General features: G+C 51.0%; 1 protein-coding gene across 9 annotated transcripts in view; it reads right to left on the bottom strand.

Moving 5' to 3' along the window:
- The window catches only part of MROH2A (maestro heat like repeat family member 2A), a 34,060-nt gene extending 16,482 nt beyond the window's left edge, over positions 1-17,578 (bottom strand). For 5 of the 9 annotated variants that reach the window (XM_084779679.1, XM_084779677.1, XM_084779680.1 and 2 more), the window contains exons 1-22: positions 17,395-17,578; positions 16,466-16,558; positions 16,205-16,386; positions 13,899-14,030; positions 13,584-13,746; positions 11,652-11,750; positions 10,367-10,518; positions 9,683-9,826; positions 8,871-8,963; positions 8,618-8,696; positions 8,412-8,525; positions 7,492-7,568; positions 6,589-6,708; positions 6,203-6,313; positions 5,034-5,181; positions 3,902-3,942; positions 3,247-3,388; positions 2,934-2,986; positions 2,385-2,492; positions 1,520-1,639; positions 1,251-1,373; positions 172-324 (exon numbers count right to left, since the gene is read on the bottom strand). In XM_084779679.1, the coding sequence (XP_084635805.1) occupies positions 172-324; positions 1,251-1,373; positions 1,520-1,639; positions 2,385-2,492; positions 2,934-2,986; positions 3,247-3,388; positions 3,902-3,942; positions 5,034-5,181; positions 6,203-6,313; positions 6,589-6,708; positions 7,492-7,568; positions 8,412-8,525; positions 8,618-8,696; positions 8,871-8,963; positions 9,683-9,826; positions 10,367-10,518; positions 11,652-11,750; positions 13,584-13,746; positions 13,899-14,030; positions 16,205-16,386; positions 16,466-16,544 (2,433 nt within the window). In that variant the 5' untranslated portion in view covers positions 16,545-16,558; positions 17,395-17,578. The remainder of the gene's footprint in view (positions 1-171; positions 325-1,250; positions 1,374-1,519; positions 1,640-2,384; positions 2,493-2,933; positions 2,987-3,246; positions 3,389-3,901; positions 3,943-5,033; positions 5,182-6,202; positions 6,314-6,588; positions 6,709-7,491; positions 7,569-8,411; positions 8,526-8,617; positions 8,697-8,870; positions 8,964-9,682; positions 9,827-10,366; positions 10,519-11,651; positions 11,751-13,583; positions 13,747-13,898; positions 14,031-16,204; positions 16,387-16,465; positions 16,559-17,394) is intronic. The other 4 variants (XM_084779678.1, XM_084779681.1, XM_084779682.1 and 1 more) reach the window with 4 other exon arrangements.
- Positions 17,579-18,451: the final 873 nt, after the last annotated feature.

Raw genomic sequence — 18,451 nt, 5'->3', positions numbered from 1 at the left:
CCCAAGCATGACCCCAAAGCTCAGGTGTGAGCAGTGGATTTCCCCCAGAGGATCATCAGGCAGGAAGCCCCCCCCCCATGTCTCCTGAGTGGAGTGTCCAGTGCACAATGCAGGCTGACTTCCCCACCACAGATGGTTTAAGAGGGAAGCCCAGGACCACACGTGGGCTACCTGGCAGCTGCTGGAGTAATGGTGGATGATCTTAGCGGTGATGGGGCTGTCCACGTGGGTGAGGAGCAACTGGGGGTGGCAGTAAGAAGACACGCAGCTGTACATCACCATCAGGGCGCTCTTCACAGTCTCCCGCCTCCAGGGGTGGTCCTTCTGCACGAGAGAGAGAAAGGATAAGGGGACCACCGGGGAGATGGCTCAGTGATTAGAACTCTCGTCACACAAGTGTGAGGACGGGCGTTCAGATTCTCAGGACTCATATATATATACATTGGGTCAGTATGACTGCCCAATTGCAATTCTGTCCACAGAAGGTAGGGGCTAGGGGATTCCCCAGAGCAAGCTGCCCATGTCGGGGCGTCGAATCAGTCTCTGATTGAAGAAGCTGTTATGTCAGTATAACGGGGCTTCAGTGGACTGTTCTTTGGGTGTTAAAGCTCACATTTGTTTCCTCAGGCACTTATACATTAACAGTCTTCTCGGGCACCAGATGCCTACTGCACATACCAGATGCTGGGCAGCAAGGAATGAACCAGACAGACCAGGATGTACCCACCCTGGGAAGCTTCAGCCTGGTGATACATGAAGGACCCACCCATTAGCTGTGAGAGGAGGCTGGTATGGACATCGCTAAACAGAGACTATCTGCGCACGCCATACTTAGGTAGGAGAGCAGGAACCATCTCACCCTGGAGGGCAGGCTAAGCGTTACATAAGCAGTATTAAGATCAGTTAAAACCACCATTGCGACAATGATGAGTTCATTAGGCTCTTGTGGTACATGCTCCTCCTGATGTCCATAAAGAAAGGACGACTCAGGGATGGGCAATTTAACTCCCTAGCTGGCAGCTGTTGGACTCAACCTTGGTCCTTTGGCTGCCCTGAGCAATAGGGCTGCCAGCCGTGACTGACCATTGTGGGTGCCCTGGGAAAGCTGCACGACCACCACACGTGCTTCTGCCCCCACAGCTGTGGCCCCAGCCATGAATGACTCAGGCAGGCAGCTTGCTCCAGGTGTTCCCGCAAGACCTTCGCTGCCTTCGAGGCCTGAGACCAAGCCGTGCAGTGCGGAGCCTTACCCTCCAGGCACCGATCTGCCAGGACTGCTCTGACTCCTGGATCCTCTCCTCAAAGTCATGAAGCACACTCAGCACTGTCTTCACCTGGCCCCGGGCACACAGGCCAAAGCACAGGATGACGCCCTGTAGGGGAGCCCAGCGAGGGTGAGGGCAGGGCCACAGAGAGATGTGTAAGCACACACACGTGAGAACATAGACCCAAATGCCCCACCTCTCTGCCCCCCAGATCACAGAAGATCATAGAGAAGAGGGGCCCAGGGTACCCTCACCTCGCGGTCAAAGTCGTTGCTATAGTCCGTCTTGTACAGCAACTCTAGCAACAGCACCTCCACCCTGTCGGCCTCCAGGCCCATGCCTAAGGTGAAACCCAGGGCCCTGTACAGAAAGCCCTGGAGGGGAGGAGGGAGAAGGACCTCAGGCCTTTCTACTCCCAGACCCCAGGTGGCACTTTTGGGGAGCACTTGAAACATAGTCTGATTTTTAAAAACACACACACAAACAAGGATTTATATGCATTTTCAACATCCTTTAAAATAAGCATTCAGTTTGTCCTGGGAAGTCAGATTGCATAAGGGCAGGCGTATTATGCATTTTACCAGAGGAGGCAAAATCCTTTCCTATACGAATATGTTCAATCAAATATGTTGCCACCCACAAACCTAGGAGCATCTTTCCCCAGCTACTTCCTGACCTAGGATAAAACCAGCAAGAGGAGGAACATCCTTGTGATGCGTCACTATGAGGGGATGAGAGCTTGGGGTTGTGGAGGAGGTGATGCTGAGTCTGCAGGGGAAATCGCCATCCTAACTCTATCCACGGGCACGGGATGCTGTGCAATTACAGAGATCCTCTCTGGTTTCTTTCAATCATTCTTATGGTTTTACAATGAAAGAATAAGAAAAAAATATTTTACAAAAAAATATGTATGTGTGACCATGGACTAGAGTGTGGAAGAGAAACAAAAGAGCATTTTTAAGGGCTTAAAAATCCCCAGGCTAGACTAAATTATTTCCTTTCCTTCTAGGATATTAAGTAACCATGAGGCCACCTGCTCTGATGGAAATACATCATTAGCTTCTCCCATCCCTGGAGGCCCCTCCCTGCCTCAATGATGAAGTCCCTGTGAGGACAAACCTTTTCCAAAGAGGGGCTATCGAAAGTCTCGATCTGGTTGTTCAGCTCTTTGCTGAGGCGCAGGCTCCAGCTGGTGCCCCGGGTCTTCTTGAGGGAGTTTCTCAGAAACTGGGAAATCAGAAGACTAGTGGGCAGAGGCAAGCAAGCCCAGGGGATGCAACGTGGCCCTGAATGTGGGCTTGTTCTTCCGAAGCCACCTTCTCTAAATCTCTTGAAACATGGAGTCGATGGATCGCCAACCGAGGGCTAACATTCTGTGGGTCTCTGGAGAGCGGCTGTGACTTTAGGGGCTGCTGGAAGGTCGGGCCTATCCTGGAAAAGCAGGCTGTCCCTGCTGCTGCTTTTCCAGGTACTTGGCTCGCTCAGTTCTCCCTTACTGATACACAGAGACATAGGCCCCATCCTTGCTAAGTCTGCTCTGACAGATGAAGACGTGCCCTTCACACGACCCTAATCTTGTCCACATGGCAACCCCATCAAATGCCCTCCCATATGTTCCTTCTCTTCTCCTTTACTGCGGGCTCAGGAGACTGTTCGCCCCTCTTCTACCTGAATCAGCTTATCCTCCCAGGCCTTCTGGTTCCAGGTAAACTCAGTGTGCTCTGCAGAAGAACATGCATAGTCTCATGGGCTGCCCTCTTCCTCTGCTCCCCCTGGGTGAGCCTCCTCCGCCCAGCACCAGAGGCCCTCTGTGAGCGAGCTCATGACACTTATTATTTCCCCTCTGGCCTCCCCAAGATATGCATCCAGCTTTTAAGACCAAAGGAGGTCTGTTCAGGCCCACCAGACCCGAGGTTCCTGTTATTCAATCCACGTGACTAGTGAGTGTTCCTGGCATGCACACAGCGTGGGCCCCTCTCACCTTCCAGGTACTGGACCAGCAGTGGGATCTCCTGCTCCCACATGTCAGCCATGGAAGGTGCAATGCTCTGGCTTAGGGTCCTCAGGAGGTTGAGCATGGCAATCCCACGACCTTCTCCTTTGTAAGGTGATGACATCAGCACCTGGAGGGCCCCAGCGAGTCAGTGGAGCAGGGCTCGGGCATCTACTCCCTACCTTGGAGTTCATCGTCTTTAGAAAGTCGGAATTGAGCAGGGTCTATGGATTTCAAACAGAGCCCAAGGATTTCCAGCATAGAAAGGCCCCTGGAGAGGACACTGCAGGAAGGAAGGGGATGAGAGGCCGGACCTGGGTTCCTTCCTGACTCTGAGACTCAACGGAGCACTGATTAGTGTCCACATAACTGGACCTACCTGTGGGCACACAGGCCATGGGTGGCACTCTGGTGATGTTTTGGCATAAGAATCTGAGAGCAGATCCCAGCCAGGCTCCCAGACATCTGAGCACAATGCCTGTGGTATATCTTCCCAAGGAGGACAACATAGACCCTGGGACACCGTTCTACCCAATGTACAGCTTCCTCGTTGTACCCCAGATCCCCCTCCTCCCTCGGGAGCACTTTGAGTGAGGAGTCACTGCAGATGGATGCACCAGGCCAGAGCATGTCAGCCACTCACCAGGAGACGGGCCAGCAGCTTCTGGGGTGCAGGCAGGTCCACTGAGGAAGGGAAAGAAAGCCCAGATGAGGATGCCTGGCCCAGAGCAAGATGTATCCTATAACCACGTCCCCCAAAGGAGGTGCTGTTGAAGGTAATTTCCCAGGATTATTACTATTACCCTCACCCCAGATGAAAACTGAGTGTCCCCAGGGACTTTTCTCATGAACATCACCGGCTCCTTCCAGAAAGAAGGTAGAGTTTTGCTCATGGGCAGGGCCTAGATGATAGGTTTTCAGGTTGTGGGTGTTTATTTTTGAATGGGCCTGCCAAGGCGAAGTCCTGCCTCCTGCTAGTAATCTCATCCTTTCTTCAACTAGCAGTAATTTGATTCACCACCTTGACTCGCTCCTGTCCAGTCTCTATAAGCTTAGGGAACTGGTCAGCCATGAAAGGCAACTGCGCAACTGCACTCAGCTGGGTGGGCAAGGGAGGGGACCATGGCTGCTGAGGTGCTCTGGGAGACTCAGGAGAGGACTTAACCTTACACCCAGGGTTGAAAGGTCACAGTGAAGTAGCTCACTTAAGCTTCTTAGCTTGAAGTCAGACAGCAGGGCCTGCCCTTTGACATCCATGAATAGGAACGACCCTTCTATTCTAAATCACCCTACCCCCTGGTCATGCCTGACGCTTGAACTCAGTCCCGCGAGCTGCCCCTTTGGGACCAGAGAAGAGCAGTGACAACGATGTGGACAGACTTGGTCACTTGAGAGCTCGTGTCGACAGTGCCTGCCCCGAGTGAGCCACAGTAGGGTCAGTTGACAGAAGAATTGATTGGGATGCTACAGGTCCTCTAGATGACGCAGAGAAGCTGGGTAGGGCGAAGACCCATAACGGCCACAACTAGAGCTAGGTTCCACCCCCTCCATGCCCCCTCCCACGGTGAGAGCTGGGGAGATGGGGATGTGATGAATAAACTACCAGGAGGGAGTCTGCCGGGTTTGAACCCCTCTCCAGCCATGGCAGACAAGGGGAGGATTCTAGACGTTTCCTGGAGAAGGGGAAATTTGGCTGGTCAGGATGCTGTGAGAAAGGTGACAAGGAGCCATTCCAGCTGCCCATTTTCACCAGGGGACACAGGGACGACACCTACCATGCTTGCTCTTTCCAGCTATTCCAGCCTCAGTGTCTTTGCCGTGGATTTGGTTCTCTGCCAGGTTCGTGAGGCTGATACAGATGGGGGTCAGTGCTTCTGTGTAGTCTGTCTCCATGATGTAGCACAGGAGCCTCACCCAGAACTCCTGGGGCAGGCACAGAGGGGGGGGGCAGGGAGGAGGGCCCAGGGTTAGCCAGGAGTATCCTATTGCCCATGCCCAAGTATTGGCCAGGCTCCACCCACAGCGTAGACTCTGCCTGCCATCCGAAAAGCCGTCCCAAAGACTCACAAGACTCAGCCCTCAGCTAACTCTTCTGCCCACCCTGGATTTTTTTTCCACACAGCCTCATATCCACTCTACAGCCAGTGCATCCTTTAACCAGGGCCTTCCTCTGTGTCCCAGATATCTTTGAGTTACAAACTAGTCCAGGAAGCTAGCAGTGCTTGCCAGATGTGATACTCAGGTAGTTTTGTCCATGTGGCTGGGCAGGTGTACCCACTTATTAAGCCAAATGCTAGTCTAGTCCCGCATTACTGTGCACATAGCTCACAATCCACAGAGAAGACTGCCCTTGAATGCAGGCAGTTGAAAGGCCCAGAGAGGAGAATACTTCAGAAGAAGAAATTTTGCCACAAAAATGGCAGCTTTCTCTACTGCTTACAACTTAGGCTTGCACCCTCCAGCCTGCAGCCTGCAGCCTGTAGCCTGTAGCCTCCAGCCTACTCCCTCCAGCCTGTAGCCTCCCACCTGTAGCCTCCCACCTGTAGCCTCCCACCTGTAGCCTCCCACCTGCAGCCTCCCACCTGTAGCCTCCCACCTGCAACCTCCCACCTGTAGCCTCCCACCTGCACCCTCTAGCCCTCATCTCCAGGTGCCACTAGATAGGAAACACCCAACCTATGGCTTTGCTTCATGGACAATCAATCATTCCTTCCTCGATGTTGTCAAGATGTATTTCCCCCCACCTTTGTCGCTGTTGTCTCACCTGTTGCAGTTAAAATCTGGGACACTTATTTCTCTTATAACCTGAGATCTGGCTGCTACATAGTGAGACCTACTGGTGGTTCTGAGATGGAGAGTGTCTAGATTCCTCTGCCCCCTTCAAAATGCAGCCAGGAGCCATCACCGTGGCTATGGTGGCCCACTGGATGGGGAGTGAACTCACGTTGGTCATGCCACTGATAGAAGAAGTTATGATCTTCACGGTATCCATTGTCACTTTGTGGACCATCTTCTCTTCCAGATCCCTCTGATAAAAGCATTCCCGGCGATTTGTCTAGAAGAGAGATCCAAAGTGTTCCTGTAGACCGAGGCTTGCCCTGGCCTCAGGAGTGGTCTCCTTCCTCCCCAGGGGGCTCCTAGCCCAGATACTGTGTCCTAAGGATGCTGCAGGATGTTCCTGAGCCTCATGCCTGGTAGACTGCGCAAGTCTGCTCCATAGCTGCAGGGTAACCATGAGCCTATACAGGTCCAAACAGGTATTCAGTGAGGCATTCTTTGCCCAGCACTAAAGTGCGGCCATCCCAAGGGGTGAGTGTTGGGGTCACTCACCAGCTTGTAGGTAGACAAGGTAAGCTGGACAGACACATATTTCAGACCCCAGCCTTTGATCTTTTCCTGGAAGCCTGACAGAACCAGCTGGCCAATGATTCGTAGAATTGCCATCCGTACCTGTGGGGACCGGATAAGGGACAGCTGGGGAGAGCCAGGCTCCAGCACGGATATCTACATCTAACAATCTTGTGACATGAGACACCTGGCACCTGTGGGTGCTCTTGGCTAGAAGGGATTTCAGGGGATACCTGGCTACTGGCCATTCTGTCCATCACCCCTTTTCTCTGTTGGGCCCTTCATAGTCCTCTTGATCCCACTCTAACATTGGTTACATGTTCTTAGAAGCCTTGGTGGGGAAACCCGTATTTAAAAAAAAAAACTCTGATCTCCCTTAGGTACACAGTAAAACACACTATGGTGGGGGTAGGGCACAAAACTAGTAACTTTTCTTGTGCCTATGTGGCTTCCAGATTTTGAAGACAACTCTATCCAAATCTCTAGTCCTAACACACATGTCCTGCCCCGTGTTCCTCAGAGCTTCCCTGACCATCCCTCCCTGACCCTGCTTTCCCAGCTAGAGCAGCTTCCCAAGCTAGCTGTGGCTGCTATGTAGCCAAGGACTGTGCTATTAGCTAGCCAAGGGTATATTGGGGAGTGTGTCCCCCCAGTTACTTTTCTCACTGTGTGGCCAGTGATCTTTCCTCTCTGTAAGGTTGAGTCCAGGCGTGCTGCTTTGAAAATCCCTGGTCGTAGACAAGGAGTGTCTCAATGACAGACCTGCAGCTCTCACTGGCTCGACTTTGCCCTGTCCCCACCCAAGACTAGGCTAAGGTCAGCTGTTCCATCTGAGGCCTCCACGCCTCAGCTCTATTTACCCTGGCAAGATCTCTTTCCTGTTACCTTGGACCGAGTGTCAGACAGAGTGTTCTTGACGACCCGGATGGCCAGATAGATGGTCTTGATATTCATTTTTGGGTCTGAAAGAGAAAGACCAGCCTGGGGAACTATAGCTCAAGAAGACACTGGGTGGCTTGTCCCTGACACACTCCATTCCGTTCCCTTCCACGGATCACAGGTTCAAAGCCACTTCCTTGGGACCCTCACTGGTAGGCTCCCCCTGGGCACAAAAGCCTCTTCCCAGAGCCACAGTCACACCCATGCATGGGCCTGTGGAGGCCATGGGCGTCTTAACACAGGTGGTCATGCCCAGATGGCAAGCACTTTATCCATTCCGTCAACTCCCGCGCCTCCACCCAGACTAGTCTAATGTTTTGTTCCTATCCAACTAACCACCCAGGACTGTTTAGCAATTTGAACCCATCAGTGATGTGTGAGAAACTGATTTCTTGTGACCCCTGGCTAGGAATAAGCCAGAAAATAGCTCATAGGCTAAATCCAAACAATTTGTGCAATAATTAATGGTTTGTTTGGTTATTTATTTATTATTTTTATTTTCTGTGCATGAGTGGTTTGCCTGAATGGATGTCTGTACAAGGCATGGACCTGATGCCTGCAGAGGTTGGAAGAGGGTGTTGAGGGTAAATGTTTAGTCTGTTGACTTAGGGCTGTATGTCTGCAAGGCTGTGGCTAGCCTCACAACCAGCCTTCGACAGAGTCAGAGGTCAGCAGCCAGACTCAGTAGCCTGTGAAAGTCAATCCCAGAGGGCAGAGGTGTGGAGGGGGCCACAGTGCTGGTTCACCTCATGGCTGAGAAATATGAAGCAATCAAAAGACTCAGCCCACTCAACAGTGACCACAAAAACAGGACAGGAGCCAGATGGGAATGACACCACAGTGCCTGTCCACTCCAGCTGGCTCACCGTCTGCGCTCACCACTGCCCTGATCAGGGCCAGAGTCCCCACACGGATAGCCTCCTTGCTCATCTCCACCTGGCTGAAGAAGAACTTCATCAGTTCCTTGGGGTAGGAGCGGGCTGCAGGGCAGAAGAAACAAGGTTGACAAGCTCTGCCTCAATCTCTGCGTTCAGCATGGGGCTGGGCCTCCCCGGGTCCCTGCAGACCTCACCCAGGGCTATGAAGCAGTGCACAATCTCCATCAGGTTCTGACTGCTGAACTGGTGCTGGGCTGGGGCCTTGGTGCACACCTAGGGAGCAGTGTGCAGGGAGGGTGAGGAGCTCCCTGTGAGGGTGCTGGCCATGTGGGCAGTCCAGCCCTATGTGCCTGCATGCCGGCGGGATGCAGAAGGGAGGGGGTGGGGATACCATGTCCAGTGGCAGTTTCCTGCTCATTGCCTTGGGGATGCCCTCCCTGGCCTTACCTGGACGTGCAGCTCTGTAAAAATGGGGTGTAGTAGCATTGGGGGGATGGGGGTGTTGGTGACAACAGATGCTTCCAGAATCTGCCTCAAGACCTGCAAAAGGGATGGGCAGAGGCTGCAGGTGACTGATCCACTCTGGTTTCTTGTTATTCAGTAGGCCACTGGGTTACAGTACAGGCTCCCTGCCCCTACCCTCAACCCTACACCAGCTGGCTGGATATAGAGGCTCAGTTTCCCACAAGATGGCCTGGATCTGACCCTACATCCCCTGCATGGTTCTGATGCCCAAGAAACTCGGAGCATGCACTCTGAGCCGCTGAGAAGTCATTCAAGCCCCTTTCACCTCTCTTGTTCACTGGGGTTGGAGGTGAATCTAAGCTTTTCTTCCCCTATATTGATAGTTACAGGGGGTCCCCCTATGTCTGTCCTGTTCATTTCTGCTCCTTGCTTTTACAGTAAAGACACCCATGTCCTGCACGTTTGTTCCATGGCAGTGTGCATCAGCCCAGGCCAGGCCTCCACTCAGAACCTGCAACACCTCCACCTCACACCTTAGAGGGTAGGGAGGCCCCAAAACCCATTCCACTGGGAGCTCCAGACTGTGTCCTTTCAGTTAAAAGTAAAAGTCTCTTTGGGTGTAACTGCTTAAGGGTCTAAAGCCCAAGGTTCCTAGCTATAGTAATTCTAAAAATATAAAGCAAAGCTTATTTCCCATAATGCCCAGGCTCCCCAGGGCCACGTAGGGTACAGATGTTGGGCCTGATGGACCTGTTGGGTCTTGAGGATCAGGGTTTCTTGAATCTGGCCCTCACCTGTGTGACGAAAAGGGCCTCCAGGCCCCCCTGGAACTCGGCCAGCAGCAAGGGGATGTAGTCGTAGACCTGTTCCCTCAGGTCGTCATTGGGCAGGAGAAGGCTCAGCATGGGCCTGAGAGACTTGATGACCCCCAGTTTCACCTGTGTGGGGAGTGAGGTTCCCAGAGGCCCAGCAAAGCCAGGATCTTAGCCACCCAAACGCTCTCCAGCCTGCTACAGATGGGGTATGACAGGCAGTCTCTAGGCCTCGACCTAAAGCCCCCACCACGGTTAGTGCAGTGGGGCCAGACAGTCTGATGTGATTTCTGCCTGTAAGCCAAGAGACACTGGGCAAGTGCTAAACCCTTCTGTGCCTCAGTTTCCTTGTTTCTAGAGTGGTCCTGCCTCATAGAGTTGGCATGAAGACAGTGTTCATAGGCAAAATATCCAGAGGTTACCTAGAGTGGAGAAAGTGCCTTTAAGTCTCAAGACCTCATCTGAAAGCTCCCTGTGGGCCTTTGCCAAGCTCTAGCCCTTGAGGCAAGCCTCCCGGGCCCACTCCATCTTGCATTCACAGAGACCGGGGTCTCTGGGGGCTCCAGGAATGATGCTAAAACCAGAAGCCCTGCAGTATCTTCTGGGGGGTATAATCCAGGGAACGCAGTGGGGGTGGGGTGGGCCTCTGAGCACAGCAAGGCTCACCTCGAGGTCCTGGTGGCGCAGCCACACTGTCACGAAGTATCGGTACATCGGGAAGAGCTTCACAGCAAACTGGTCCTCGGTCATCACGGGGTACAGGCTGTCCTCCAGGTGCCTCAGGTAGAACTGCACTGTCTCACAGAATGTCTCCATGGCTGTCAGCGGCAGGAAGGCAGGTGGGGCCAGAGGAGGCAGGGTTGGCGCCACCTCTTCCGTGTATTCTTTGAGTTACTGGGTCCCCTTCCCTCTGCTCTGCTGGCCCTTCACAGGCCCCTGATTCTGTATGTCATGGTGAGCGTTGAGCACACAGGTATTGTCTAACCCCTCCTCCTGGGAATTCCGGATCCCAAAGTGGGGCCACAACCTGGGGATTCCAGAAAGGACAGTAGCAAGCACAAAGGACCCTTTTTCTTGGGCATCAGGGTTGTTATTGTTTTTTGTTTGTTTGTTTGTTTGCCCAAATTAGTATGAAATAGCCAAATCACAGGGCCAGATGATCAGATGTAAATAGCTACCAAGGACATCCTCTGAGTCAAGCCCAACAGGGAGTATACTCCCTGCCTTTCCCTTCCTACAACCATCTGTTACCCTTCTCTGAAATGCTTAACCACAGAGCAAGCTACAAAGAGTCACAGATATGACCACAGCCTCTTAAAATGTACCTATGTGCCTCCAAGAGAGCAGATCACAGGCTTTACTGGTTAGTTCTTAAACATAAGCTAGAGTCTTCTGGGAAGAGGGAACCTCAATTAATAAACCACCGCCATCAGGTTGGCCTGTAGGCAAGTGTGTGAGGGACTTTCCTCAATTAACAACTGACTTGGGAGGACACAGCCCACTGTGGAAGGTGTCACCCCCGGGGTAGATGGTCCTCAGTTGTGTTAGAAAGTAGGCTGAACAATTCATGAGGAACAGTAAGCAGCCTTCCTCCACCGCCTCTACTTTAATCCTGCCCTGACTTCCCTTCACGGCCTATGGACAAGCAGTAAGCTGAAATAAACCCTTTCCTTCCCAGGGTGCTTTCAGCCACAATGCTTATGACAGCAATGGAAACCCTTACTAGGGTGTGAACCAAACAAAGTAAGAGAATGAGCCACTGCTGGGGCGGAAAGCAATGAACCACTCATTCAACAAATCTTTACCTTACTCCTTACCCCCTCCCTCCCTCTGGCACCTCCCTCTGGTTAAAGCCTCACCTCATAGGCCCAACCCTCTGGTTAAAGCCTCACCCCACAGGCCCAACCCTCTGGTTAAAGCCTCACCCCACAGGCCCAAGTGAGACACGCACCACTACAGATCACCTGGCGCATCTTGGCTTCGTTGGCAAGTCTCAGCATCGTGAATATGGTAGCCAGGGTGATGCCCATGTATGGCATGAACTCAAACACTGTAGGACATTGAGAGGCCACAAGAAATAAGGGAAGGGGTGAAAGGGAAGAAAACAGAGAGGGTGACTCTACCACATACCACCTTAAGGCTCGACAGTTCACCAGAAAACCCTCTGCCATAGCTGATATGTCAGGAAATGGGGTAATATCAGACATACTTAGAAAGTGTGAGTAAAACCAAGAGAAGGGGAAAGGCATGAGGAAGGGAAAGAGGAATCAGAGATGTTACAGAGAAGCAGTGGATACAGAGAGCCACAGGACAAGGAGAAAACAGATGTGGAAAGAAAGGGATGGTCCTGGGTAGGGAGCATGTCTGTCTCAAGGACGTATGTCTGACACTTGAAGAAGTCCCAGTGTTTTCTCTTCCTGGATGGATGGTGGCAGATGTGGTGAAGTCTCACAGAGAAAGATAGCAGACAGGACTCACAGACACGGAGAGAATCCATGGCAGACTCCAGAATCCAGGCCCATCCTTCCCTCCAAACCTGGCCCCTCCCTCAAGCTGAGAGCACCTGTCCTCACTTGCTCAGATTCTATACTAAAATTCTGTTTCTCCACTCACCTCCCTAGCAGGGCCCCTCTTTCAGGTCTTTGGTATTAGTATCTGTAGGCCTAGGGCCCTCCTGTGCCCTAGGCCATCCAATTGCTACCTCCTTTTCTCCTCAGCGCCCAGCCAGGTTTCAGTCCCCATGCCAGGCAATGCTCCCCCCTCCCCTCCAACTGTCCCTTCTACAGAAATGAACATGGAAGTGTGCCTTGGTCTTCTCTGGATTTCAGGTGGCTCTAGCTTGTCAGTGATTCAAGAGCTATCTGCTCTCTATAGAGGCCCTGCTCCCAGCTTTAAGGTTGGACCTTTTTCTATGGGATGCAAACACTCATCTTTCACAGCTCCAAGCAGCCCACCCCTACAGACAAAGACTAATCTCAGTCAACTATGTGGCTAAGCCAGGATAGTGACTCATCAAATGGGCTCAGTGCATCTTACCTAAGGATATTTTAATTTTCTATGGATCCATCCGAATGCAGTCCCGTTGTAAATTAAGCAGAACCTGTACTGTCCTTCTTCCTGGGCCCTGATACCACCCTGCTGTGCTCTTGGGATGCCTCCTGCTATATTGGGGTTTCTCCAGACTGGGTCCCTCTTATTCCCTGAGTGACAATAACTTTGCACATGGTGTTCTCACAGTTGGGGTATTTTCATCCATCATGTTTTACACATGCACGCATGCGCACACACACACACACACACATACACACACACACACACACACACACACACACACACACCTTTCTCCTGTCCTTCAGTCTCAGCTGGACTATGGCTGTCTCACTAAGAGCCCTCCCCTCAGCTGGTTTCAAACAGCCATCTTGGCTGGCATCTTCAGAACTGTCATCTCATAAGCATTTGTGGTCCTGTTTTCTTGTTTATGGTCCCTTTCTGAAGCCAGGAAACACATGTGTTTTCCTCATCACTGGAACCCAGCACCCACTACAGGCTCATCAGAGGCAGGAGCTGAGCTATTTTTGTAGGTGGAAAGGAGGAGGGGGAAACAAACAGAGAAATGGAGGTGGAGAGATGAAACAGGGTATGGTTGTGGGGGGACATAAAGAGGGAGAGAGAGAAGATAGAGAAAGAAGGAGGGGGAGGAGGGGAGGGAGAGGGGGATGGCGAGGGGGAGGGAGATGGAAATGGAGAGACAGGCAGACACAGAAATGGAATCTTAGTGGTGAGGACTAGGCATAGAGAGGATGCCACAGAGAAAGAAAGAGACACAGAAGGGGCGGAGCCAACCCACACCAGCCAGGAACTTGGGTAGGTTATCAGATCTTACCATTGCCATTGGCCAGCTTGGCCAAGGTGACAATGACAAACTCATCAGTGAGGTTGAGGGGCTTGAGATGATGCTGCAGTTCATACATGACCAAGCTGAAGTGGTTGCGGGATAAAGCTACCAGTGTCTCACTGGCCACCTCAGCTGTCTCGAAGCCCTCCATCTGCAGGGGACAAGAGAGGCACCGCTACCACCCTCCTGGCTCCATTGGGCTCAGTCTGCCTCCATTCCATGAGACAGCCTGGGCCAGGCTCAGCTACAGTCCAGCTCCCGGGCCTGCAGAAGAAAGGCATGGTAGTATCCAGGGCCCGCTACCTCTGTGATATCCCTCATCTGCTTGGAGGCGATGGCTACCAGCTTTTGTATGCAGTGCTCCTCCATCTCCCCTTCCTGCTGGATGATCTCCTGCAGGATGTTGTAGATGTTCATCTTGCGCTGGGTAGAAATCTGGGGACAAGTATGGCGGACGGCAGTAGGGGCAGGCTGGGCTTTCTCCCAGCACCACCAGCCACCTCCGTTCCCAGACTATCCTCCCTTCTTCACCTGGAAAAGGGAACTGCCACTCTTGTGCCATCCTGCCTCAGATCTTCACTTCTCCATCACCAGGCCCTCCCAGTTCTGTCCACTCACCCAACACTCCCTGTCCCTAGGACATGCAAGTCATTTCTCTTGGCTCAGTCAGTATTAAGGCAGGAAGGTGTCTTATGGTCAACACACAAGGACCTTCACATACTAAATACTATTAGGCTTGAGAGCCCAAGAGGCAGACTCACCCTGCCCTTTGCCCTGTGGCCAAGGACTCTCTCCTGCAGCCTCTATGTGGGCAGCACTTAGCACCAAATAAGGTGTCCTGATTTAGGATGGAGTTGGGCAGATGCCTTGTGTACCCAAACCTGTATCTGGATAGCTACTATTGAGAATGACTCGGTATGTGCATGTAGGGGAAAACCATGTGTACATATGTGCATATGTGTGTGCATGCAAATGGAGGCCAGAGGACAGCCTTAGGTGGTGTTCCTAAAATGCTTTTCACCTTGGGTTTGTTTGTTTGATTTTTTGTTATTTTAAACATGGTCTCTCACTGGTCTGGAGCTTGCCTGGGAGGCTAGGCTGGCTCGGCCATCCAGAGGCAGGCATCTTCCTCTCTCTGCCTCCTGGTCGCTGGAATTATAACTGCATACCACCATGGCCAACTTTTTTATGTAGGTTCTGAGGATTAAACTTGAGTCCTTGTGTTTGCAAGGCAAGCGCATCACTGACTGAGCTATCTGTCCAGCCTGATGGCTCATATTTAATCAAGTATGGCGAGCCACTCCTTAGCAGTGAGGGTGATTTAACATGGAGCACCATGAGTCTAGGAACTGAAATCTGAACATAAAGCAAGGGCAAGACCATAGTAACTGCTCAGCAAGTACTTCATGGCTCTTGACCAAGTTCTTAGACTTTATTATCATTGCCCCTGAAGCAGCCTTTTCAGGCATTTTCCTAAGTGTCCCTGCCCCATGAATCTTTGTTAAGCCAGGTATAATGGGTATGCGCCATATGCAATCTGCGCTTTGCACAGAAAGAACAATTAGAGACCAGTAATTAATCAAGTTATTTTTTTCTGTGTTTTCTGATGCCTCAAGGTCTGGGTGTGAGTGATGCTGTACAGCCTGTCCCTCCCAGCAGTAGCCAGCTCCTAGAGATAGTTCACCAGTTAGTTGCCTGTGTGCATGCCTTTTGAGGTAGAAAACGAACTCTATTATAGAAGGACTTGGATTTCCTCAAAGTCTATAAGTTGATGCAATACCCCTAAGTTAAATGGCATTTGGAGGGGGAGCCTTTGGGAACTAATTGGGACTTAATGAGGTCAGGAGAGTGAGGCCCTAATTCAAAGGGACTGACGTCTGTTTGGAGAAACTGGAGCTCCCTACCCTCTCACCCCCACCTCCATAGAACAGTGGTTCTCAACCTTTCTAATGCTGCAGCCCTTTAATATAGTTCCTCATGTTGTGGTGACCCCAGCCATAAAATTATTTCTTTGCTACCTCATAACTGTAGTCTTGCTACTGCTATGAATTGTAATATAAATATCTGGTATGCAGGATAGTTGATACACAAGCCCCCAAAGGGTCACAGCCCACAGGTTGAAAACCATTCCCACAGAAGAAAAGCCATGAAGATGGTGTCAGGGTGGCTGTCAGTAAGCCAGGAAGAACTTCAGCAGAAATCTAATCTGTGGGCATCCTGACTATGGCCTTCTAGGATGCAGACCTGAGAGGAAATATATAGCTGCTGGTGTTTCAGCCACACAGTTTATGGTCCTTTGTTAAGACAACCTGAGCAGACCTCAACATCAGTCAATCCAGAGACTAGTCCCCACCAGCCTGGTGGCTCCCAATTCTGCTACATCAGACTCTGAGATGCCTCCCAAACAGGAAATCCCTTTCCAACTAGCCCTAAGGCATAAATGCTTCTGGTGTCACCTATCTCTGCACCACAACCTGTAACACTATGCCTGTGGGGATTGATAACTCTGTGTCCATGGCAATTGAAAAGGTGTGCAGACAGGTAGGTAAACTCCAGGCATCTACATGTATTTGATCACAGAGGAGGTGTAGAGGGTAGGGTGTCCCTACCTCTGGCTCCTGCAGGCAGCGGATGAGAGCGTTCATTACCACACAGGGATCAGTGGTAGCCTTCTCTGTGATTATTACCGAAGCCAGGGTCTTCCGCATGTCCAGGCCTGGCCCTGTGGTGTCTGTCTTTGCTGACTCACTGTCCATGATGTTCAGAAGGTTGGTGACTTGAAGGAATGTACCTGATACAAAGATGGTGTAGGTGCGGCGTTGAGTGGCCAAGAGGGGCCAGTGAGATGGTGTCATGGTTGACTTTCTTACCATCATCCTCTGGCTCTAGAGGTCCCAGATGCTCTATTTCTTCCATGTCTTCATTCAACTCAGTGGCATCTTTTTCCATGTCTCCTCGAGCTCCTTCAAGATGGATGAGATTACTTAATACTTGTCATGGCAACACTCCCTAAGATGACCTCCCAGGAGTTCCGAGGCCTTTTGAAACTCTCCCTTCTGTGTGGGCGGTGCCTGAGGCACCATTTGAACTAGTAGAACCAGGCAAAGGGAACAACAAGCTGCCCCATCTTGACTGGGCTATGTTAGAAGACTTCCTACTTGCTTGTAGGAAGTCCCTCCCTTGAGTTGGTTGTGCGGTTGGCAAAAGTGATGGGAATTGACTTCCAGAGTCACATTATTCACAAGAGACTCTTCATAGACTAGAAAAAGACACTGCCATCATTGAAAGGACAGAGCTGTGATGTCTGCATCCTATGGAGGGACCACGTATGTTTCTGAGGCTCTCAATCGTACAACTACAGGAACTGAATTCTGCCAACAACTCCATGCACTGGGAAGAGGCTGTTGAGCTCCAAAGGAAAGAGGAAAGCATCACTGACAACAGCTTGGCTGCAACCTCTAAGACCATGAGCAGTGGACCCAGACGAGCCACACCCAGATTCCTACCCACATAGACAGAGAGAGTATTTGTTTAATCCACTAGTTATACTTTGTTACACAACAATAAATTAACCTATATCCTTGGTAGAGAAGGTCCCTACCTTTGGGGGCTATGGAATTAAGTAGGTTCACTAACTTCAAGGGTTATTCAACACCCACAGTTTCTTAATGAGTGACAAGCCAGCACAAATGTCCACAAAGAGGACTAAAGTTCTCAGATCCTTCCTCCTCCAGGCCCAGTTCCTCAACCCTCAACCCAGAATATCTCTTTAGAGGATTCCTGGGACCTAAACACTGGCCTTGTCTCGAAGTCCTCTTCTGGGTAGAACGAAAATGTTGGCTGAGGAAGAACTCCACTCTTGGCTAATATGCACCAATGAAAATATGAACAATGGCAGGATCTGATGTCCACCACAGACAGTCAGGCTCCTCCATGGCAGTCCTCAGGGGGAACAGGACTCCTGGCAGGGCTGGAGGTTTCATTAGAACCATCACCGTTATATCCCAGACCCTTGGAACTTTGAGATCCAACTGCCTCCCTGAGGCACTATCAACCAGAGCTTTGAGTACACTGGGAGCAAATGAAAGATCCACATCAAGTTTCCACTAAATGTTTCTGTAGCTAGAGGTGTGTGCTGGTATATGGTGATCTGCTTGGAAAAGGAAAATTAACAGTGAGGGTTACAAGTGAGTATCAAAGGGGTGGAGGTGGAGCCCACAATATAGAAAGGTGCAGTCAAGGCAGCTGGAAGGGAGAGAAAAGGATGATGGTGTATGGCTGCAGGGAAAGAACTCCTCCTTCATCACTAGGACAGCCAGGTGAGGAGGTGTGTTCTCATGACTGGACCAGATGCCAGGTGAGGAGGTGTGTTCTCATGACTGGACCAGATGCCAGGTGAGGAGGTGTGTTCTCACCAGGAGAATCTCGGAAAACAAGAAACTCTAAAGACAGAGCAGAATAACTATTTTTTCTTAAACCAAAAGTGGACCTCAAAATAGTTCCCTGTCACCTGTTGCTGAGAGCTGGTCAAGCAGTGGTTTGTACAGTGAGAAGCATTGGTTTGGGGACATCCTTTATGTTTTACAGGTCAACAGAATAAGTCTCAGAGACATACTGACGCAAGGTTCCTTCATTATAAATCCATTTTTAGTCTGCCCATCTTGCCAGGTGGGAGTTTGTACTGGTTAGAGATTAGAGGTTTTTTTTCTGTTTGTTTTTGTCAATTTGACACAAGCTAGCATCATCGAGGAAATGAGAACCTCAGTTGAGAAAATGCCTTCTTCAGTTAGCCCTATAGGTAAGTCTATAGGACATTATCTTTTTTCAATGTTTAAAATTTGTCTTATGTTTATGGG

Source organism: Acomys minous, assembly GCF_964271855.1.
Source record: "Acomys minous genome assembly, chromosome: 4".
Classification (NCBI taxonomy): domain Eukaryota; kingdom Metazoa; phylum Chordata; class Mammalia; order Rodentia; family Muridae; genus Acomys; species Acomys minous.
Note: the sequence above shows the minus strand (reverse complement) of the source record. Positions and strands in the feature narration are given on the sequence as shown.